At 51.5% G+C, this 6658-nt stretch overlaps 1 protein-coding gene across 1 annotated transcript; it reads left to right on the forward strand.

Moving 5' to 3' along the window:
* Positions 1-1003: 1003 nt before the first annotated feature.
* On the forward strand, positions 1004-5815 carry LOC309817980 (granzyme B-like; the record flags this gene model as incomplete). The annotated part of the gene is given in 6 exon segments (XM_082647315.1): positions 1004-1069; positions 1072-1198; positions 3807-3954; positions 4409-4544; positions 4744-5001; positions 5657-5815. Coding segments are annotated over 6 exon segments (879 nt in total). The 3' UTR covers positions 5801-5815.
* Between the last annotated feature and the right edge of the window lie 843 nt (positions 5816-6658).

Below are 6658 nucleotides of genomic sequence, written 5' to 3' on the forward strand. Positions count from 1 at the left end.
TGTTCTTGAACAGAACTGGGCTTGGGCTATTTAGAAAGAATGGTCCTTCATTTCCATTTTAGCAAGATCATTAGCAGAGTTTGTTCAGCCAATGTCATCCTATAATGTGCCAGGCCTGCTGTATCAGAAGTGTGGCTTTCTGCACACAGCACAGAGAATACTAAAAGGACAATTATTGGTCTTTGGTCAGCCAGCATGCTTTCCCACTTCACATGGTATAGGCAACTTAGTAATTTGAACTTCCTTTGGCGCACCAGCCTTTTCTCTGTCTCAGTTCATGTGGTTTGGGTGAAACTGACCCCAGCCTATCCAAAGTAGGAATGACCTAGGCTTAAATCATCCCTGGATTCAATTTCTAGGGTCAGAGTGATTCATGAATTTAGGCCAAATGTCAAGTGCAGAACGTTTGTTTCCAAACATTAACAAGAGAGATGGACTCTATCACTCTGAGCATTTGTAATTAAAAGAAATAAAAGATGTTAAAAGTCCTCTAGAAAGGAAGTTAAGGTGATGAATGGGTGCCTATATAGATTTAGTACATGGTGGCCATGCTCTGTTATTGTCCTGTGCGTCCCTCAACCAAGCCCTTCCTGAGTTGCAATCTGGTCACAGATGTTTCTTTCTCTTCCACCAGACAGTCAGCTCTCTAAGGGAAGGAGACACATGTGCAGTATGTTTGATCATAGCATAGAGAAGAGCCTAAACTCGCATCAGCTAAAGAAGTCATCCTGTGGACTCAGCAGCATGGAAATGAGGCCTTGGTGGTTCAACCACTGATGACTCAGGTTTCTGGGCTCCAGGACCTCTACTGGGCGATACCACATCCTACAGTCCCCGCCCTGTATTCTTGGGTTCCTGCTCTAGGCTGGAACAAGTGGTCTGCTCTGAGTCATCATCTGTGGGTACCCATGTGGTCACTACATGTTTCTCACACAACCACCCAGAGAACGTCGTCAGGTAGACGGAGTGGGGGCGAGGCAGCTTCCGTAGAAAGCCTTCTAGGATGAAGCACCACAAAACCAGAGGGGAACAAGAGGTCACTGAGCCCACTTGCACCTCCTTCCTCTCCTGGGGGGGCTAAAAAGAGAGCAAGGAGGAAACACCAGCAGCTCCGACCTGGGCAGCCTTCCTGGGAAGATGCAGCCACTCCTGTTCCTGCTCCTGTTGGCCTTTTCACTGCCCCCCAGGGCAAAAGCTGGTGAGTGACCATCCCCACCCTCAGAGGCCCAACCTCTTACCCCAGTTGGCACCGATCACCTGCCCCTTCTGCACACCCCTGATCCCTCTATCCACTGGAAACATTCTGAACACCAGCTCCCGTCCCATCTCATACCCCCAAGTATGATGCTGGATACGCCTCCAGCAGGAGTGACAGAGCAAAGGTTGTTCTCAAGAAAAGCCAGTGGGTACTATCCCCTCCTCCAGCCCTACATTTGCTGTGTGGAAAATCGAACTTTCCTAGAAGTGATGGCAGAGGGTCGGAAACTGGAAAAGAGAAGATAATCAATTCCCCTGAAGACGGCAGAGTGGGCCTGGCTTCTGCATCTAGGATGAGACAGGTGCTCCCTCAGCAACTGCTCAGCAGACCTCGGAGTTGGTGCTGTTGCCTTTGCTCAGTCCCCAGGCTCCTCAGTCCCTTTCCCCACCTCTGCTTTCCTCTTCTTTTTTTTTTTTTTAACATCTTTATTGGAGTATAATTGCTTTACAATGGTGTGTCAGTTTCTGCTTTATAACAAAGTGAATCAGTTATACATATACATATGTTCCCATATCTCTTCCCTCTTGCGTCTCCCTCCCTCCCACCCTCCCTATCCCACCCCCCCATCCCACCCCTCTAGGTGGTCAGAAAGCACCAAGCTGATCTCCCTGTGCTATGCAGCTGCTTCCCACTAGCTATCTATTTTACATTTGGTAGTGTATATATGTCCATGCCACTCTCTCACTTTGTCACAGCTTACCCTTCCCCCTCCCTGTGTCCTCAAGTCCATTCTCTAGTAGGTCTGTGTCTTTATTCCCGTCTTACCCCTAGGTTCTTCATGACCCCTTTTTTTTTTTCTTAGATTTCATATATATGTGTTAGCATACGGTATTTGTTTTTCTCTTTCTGACTTACTTCACTCTGTATGACAGACTCTAGGTCCATCCACCTCACTACAAATAACTCAATTTCATTTCTTTTTATGGCTGAGTAATATTCCATTGTATATATGTGCCACATCTTCTTTATCCATTCATCTGTTGATGGACACTTAGGTTGCTTCCATGTCCTGGCTATTGTAAATAGTGCTGCAATGAACATTTTGGTACACGACTCTTTTTTTTTTTTTTTTTTTTTTGCGGTACACAGGTCTCTCACTGTTGTGGCTTCTCCCGTTGCAGAGCACAGGCTCCGGACGTGCAGGCTCAGCGGCCATGGCTCACGGGCCGCTCCGTGGCATGTGGGATCTTCCCAGACCAGGGCACGAACCTGTGTCCCCTGCATCGGCAGGTGGACTCTCAACCACTGTGCCACCAGGGAAGCCCCATGACTCTTTTTGAATTATGGTTTTCTCAGGGTATATGCCCAGTAGTGGGATTGCTGGGTCATATGGTAATTCTATTTGTAGTTTTTTAAGGAACCTCCATACTGTTCTCCATAGTGGCTGTATCAATTTACATTCCCACCAACAGTGCAAGAGTGTTCCCTTTTCTCCACACCCTCTCCAGCATTTATTGTTTTTAGATTTTTTGATGATGGCCATTCTGACCGGTGTGAGATGATATCTCATTGTAGTTTTGATTTGCATTTCTCTAATAATTAATGATGTTGAGCATTCTTTCACATGTTTGTTGACAATCTGTATATTTTCTTTGGAGAAATGTCTGTTTAGGTCTTCTGCCCATTTTTGGATTGGGTTGTTTGTTTTTTTGTTATTGAGCTGCATGAGCTGCTTATAAATTTTAGAGATTAATCCTTTGTCAGTTGCTTCATTTGCAAATATTTTCTCCCACTCTGAGGGTTGTCTTTTGGTCTTGTTTATGGTTTCCTTTGCTGTGCAGAAGCTTTTAAGTTTCAGTAGGTCCCATTTGTTTATTTTTATTTCCATTTCTCTAGGAGGTGGGTCAAAAAGGATCTTAGGGCGATTTATGTCGTAGTGTTCTGCCAATGTTTTCCTCTAAGAGTTTGATAGTTTCTGGCCTTACATTTAGGTCTTTAATCTGCTTTTCTTCCTAAGCCATTACTGGCTCCCCTCTTTCAAGGATGAAGCCACTGTTGGGCAGACCAGAACTTCTCTCCTTTCCAGAATCCCACCAGCATTGGCCCTACCAACAACCCCCTTCCAGAGGCCCATTTTGTGTGTGTGTCGGTGGGGGGTGGACAGGGGTGTGGTCATTCCTTCATGTAGCCAACGAATACTTATTGGGCACTTACTGTATGTCAGGCCCTGGGAAATAGGCTATGATGACATCTAGATCCCTCCTCTAAAGCCCTGAGCACTGGAAAGCTAGGCTACCCTAGACATCACGGGATGACAGGGCCCTTAGAAACTCATTAAAACAAAGCATAGTCGGGAGAGGAATGTTCAGAAGCCTCTAGGACTTTGCTGTACCTAAGACAGGTATGCTCACCTCCAACTATGTGTGGAAGACAGTTTCACAGACCCGGACTGCTGCTCTTCCCTTTTCTAGAAGAGGATTTGAGGCCCCTCACACTGCCAGCCTCAGGCCAGGCTGGACCTGCAGTGCCCAGCAGTTCTGAGCATCAAGCCGATGCCTGCCAGGTGCAGTCAGTGGTTGCACACAAGCAGAACAGTCTTTTCCTTCAGGGGAGATCATCGGGGGCCATGAGGTCAAGCCCCACTCCCGCCCCTACATGGCATTTCTTCAGATCTGGGACCAGGATGATCAAAAAAGGTGCGGTGGGTTCCTGATTCGAGAGGACTTTGTGCTGACAGCCGCTCACTGCTGGGGAAGGTGAGGAGCCGGAAGTAGCCCACACCCTCCCGAAAACCCCTGACAGGGAGCCCTGCCTTTTTCTCTGGAAGCAACCAGCCTCCTAGGAACACATGAGCTGGGAGGGCTCCTGAGAGGGTGAGAAAGAGGGCAGCGGGGAGGGGCAGGTCAGTGTCAGAGGCATTGCTGAAGTAAGAGAGACTAGAGATAGGGCATGCCTTGGTATCAGAATACAAACTAATGCACTTTCACATGTTTTCCTGGGGCTGACACTTGGGAACCACTGTGCCCTTACCAATGGCTCCAGAATCCGACCTTGGCTGCCAACAAACAGAGGGCACAGACAGTCCAGCCCCCGGGGCCCTCCTGTTGCCTGCATTTCCCCTCAGCTGCAGCCCGGCCCTGGTGTCACCTGCCCTTCAGCTCCTGGGCTGTATCTCCTGTGACTCCACCTCCTGCTTTGCTGTCTGTGCAGCTCAGTCAACGTCACCCTGGGGGCCCACAACATCAAGGATCGGGAGAGGACCCAGCAGGTCATCCCGGTGAGAAGAGCCATCCCCCACCCAGGCTATAATGAAAAGAACTACTCCAATGACATCATGTTACTAAAGGTAAACCTCCTTGCTTCTCCTGCCCTCCTGGAAACAGATCATTTCCCCTCCCACTGCCACGCATCCCTTTCCTCCCTCCCATCTGGCTGCCTGACCAGTCCCTGTGGCTCAGGTGAGAGGGAAGACACTGCAGCATCATTGCCATGTCCAGGCCCGGGGACCACTGGCTGAGCTGGGCTCTCTTGCCTCTTCCCATCAGCTGGAGAGAAAGGTCAAGCAGACTGCAGCCGTGAGACCCCTCAGCCTGCCCAGGGGCAAGGCCCGGGTGAAGCCAGGACGGGTGTGCAGTGTAGCCGGCTGGGGGCAGGTCGCTCTGGGCAGGTACTCAGACACACTGCAGGAGGTAAAGCTGACCATACAGAAGGATCAAAAGTGTGAACTCTACTTACACAATTATTACAACAATGCCATTCAGCTGTGTGTGGGGGACCCGAAGGAAAACAAAGCTTCCTTTAAGGTGAGAATGACCACCTACCTTGCCTGGCTCTGGGGAGACACGTGTTTGTAGAAGATCTGGGACCCGGGGACCCAAGCAGTGTGGGAACTGCCCCACCCTCTAAGCTGGGACCTTTCTCTCCAGGAAGAGAAGGGGGAACAACCAGAGCTGGGAGTGCCTAGGGCCCCTGCAAGTCTACAAAAGACCTATGGGGAATCTAAACCTGGTGCTCCTTCAGAGCGGGAATTTGCAACACACGGAGGCACAGGTGTTAGAAAACTGGGCTTCCTGAGTGTGTGGTAGTTAAAAGCAGGTGCCTCCTCAGAACTGGAACCCACCTGGCTTAATGAGCTCATCCTCCCTGTTGAGTGTCAGCCCACCAACCTGCTTCCATGTCCTTGAACAGCAGCTTGGAGCCCACAGTCCCACAGCGTCTTGATAGAGAAAGGATCTGAGACCCGGGGGAGGAGAGGGTGCTGCCACCTGGTGAAGTGAAGCAGTGACAATGTCCAGGGTCAGGGCTTGGCAGCCGAGGGGCCCACGGGGGCCTGCCCTGCCCTCTGACCTCCTACCTGGAGGCCATACAAGGTGGCCTCCCCCGAGAGGGGGCTTGGGACGGCAGGGAGGCAGGACCAGGAGGAGACCTGGCTCAGTGCTTCCCCTTCTCTGTCCTCAGGGGGACTCCGGGGGCCCTCTGGTGTGTAACAATGTGGCCCAGGGCATTGTCTCCTATGGACAGAAAAATGGGTCACCTCCACGGGCCTGCACCAAAGTCTCAAGTTTCCTGCCCTGGATAAAGAAAACCATGAAAAGCCTCTGACTGCGGAACCAGACCTTCTTCCCTGGAGCTGATCCAGAATTACACTGGGGGGCTGGGGGTATCAGCAGCTGAATAAATGTCTCTCAGCTGAGCGGGAAGGGTTGGCTTCTCGTTTACTCACTGACCCTTCTTCATAGGCACCCACTCTATGTTTCGAAAGCCAACGACCAAATTTTGCAGTTTTCTGCTTCCACCTCTTCCCCCTCCCACCATCTCTTCCCATAAACCCCATGCAAAGCTGTTACCCAGGTCCTGCATACCCACGCCTGTCTTTCAGGGCCTGCCCTCCTTCCAGGGCTGCCGCTGAGCACCGTCAGGAGAAAACGTGAACCTCTCTGGTCCTGGGGCTCAGGGTGAGCTTCTTGGCTCCTGGCCCTGTGTTACATGGCAGAGAGGAGGGGATCACACCATGGGTCCTGGACACCAAGCAGGCACAGCCTGGGGCTGCAGCTCCGGGACAGAGCCCCACCACTGGGGAGGGGAGGCGCCTTCCAGAGCAGACGTTTCTCTCCCACAGCCAGGGAGGCCGGCGCAGAGCAGGGGTTGGTCTCGTGAGAAGCTCCTCATTCTCACCTAGGCTGAGTGTCCTCCCAGCCCTCCTTGGAGCTCACGGACCAGCTCTGCCTCCAGTCCCCAGGCTGCCTCTTGTCCATCCCTGCTCACCACCATGAGTTCTCAGAGTCCACCGACTCCTGTCCCCTCCAGACCACACTGATCTGAGCTGACCCCTTCCTCATAGCCTTCCCACCCAGGACACCCTGAGCACCCTAGGGTTCCAGCAGGGCATCACCACTGAGATGCCATCCCAGCTCATGCCCTGGCAGAGAGGGGTATCAGAGGGACCAGGCCGGTGCTGGC

This window comes from Grampus griseus (assembly GCF_964374135.1).
Source record: "Grampus griseus genome assembly, chromosome: 2".
Classification (NCBI taxonomy): Eukaryota; Metazoa; Chordata; class Mammalia; order Artiodactyla; family Delphinidae; genus Grampus; species Grampus griseus.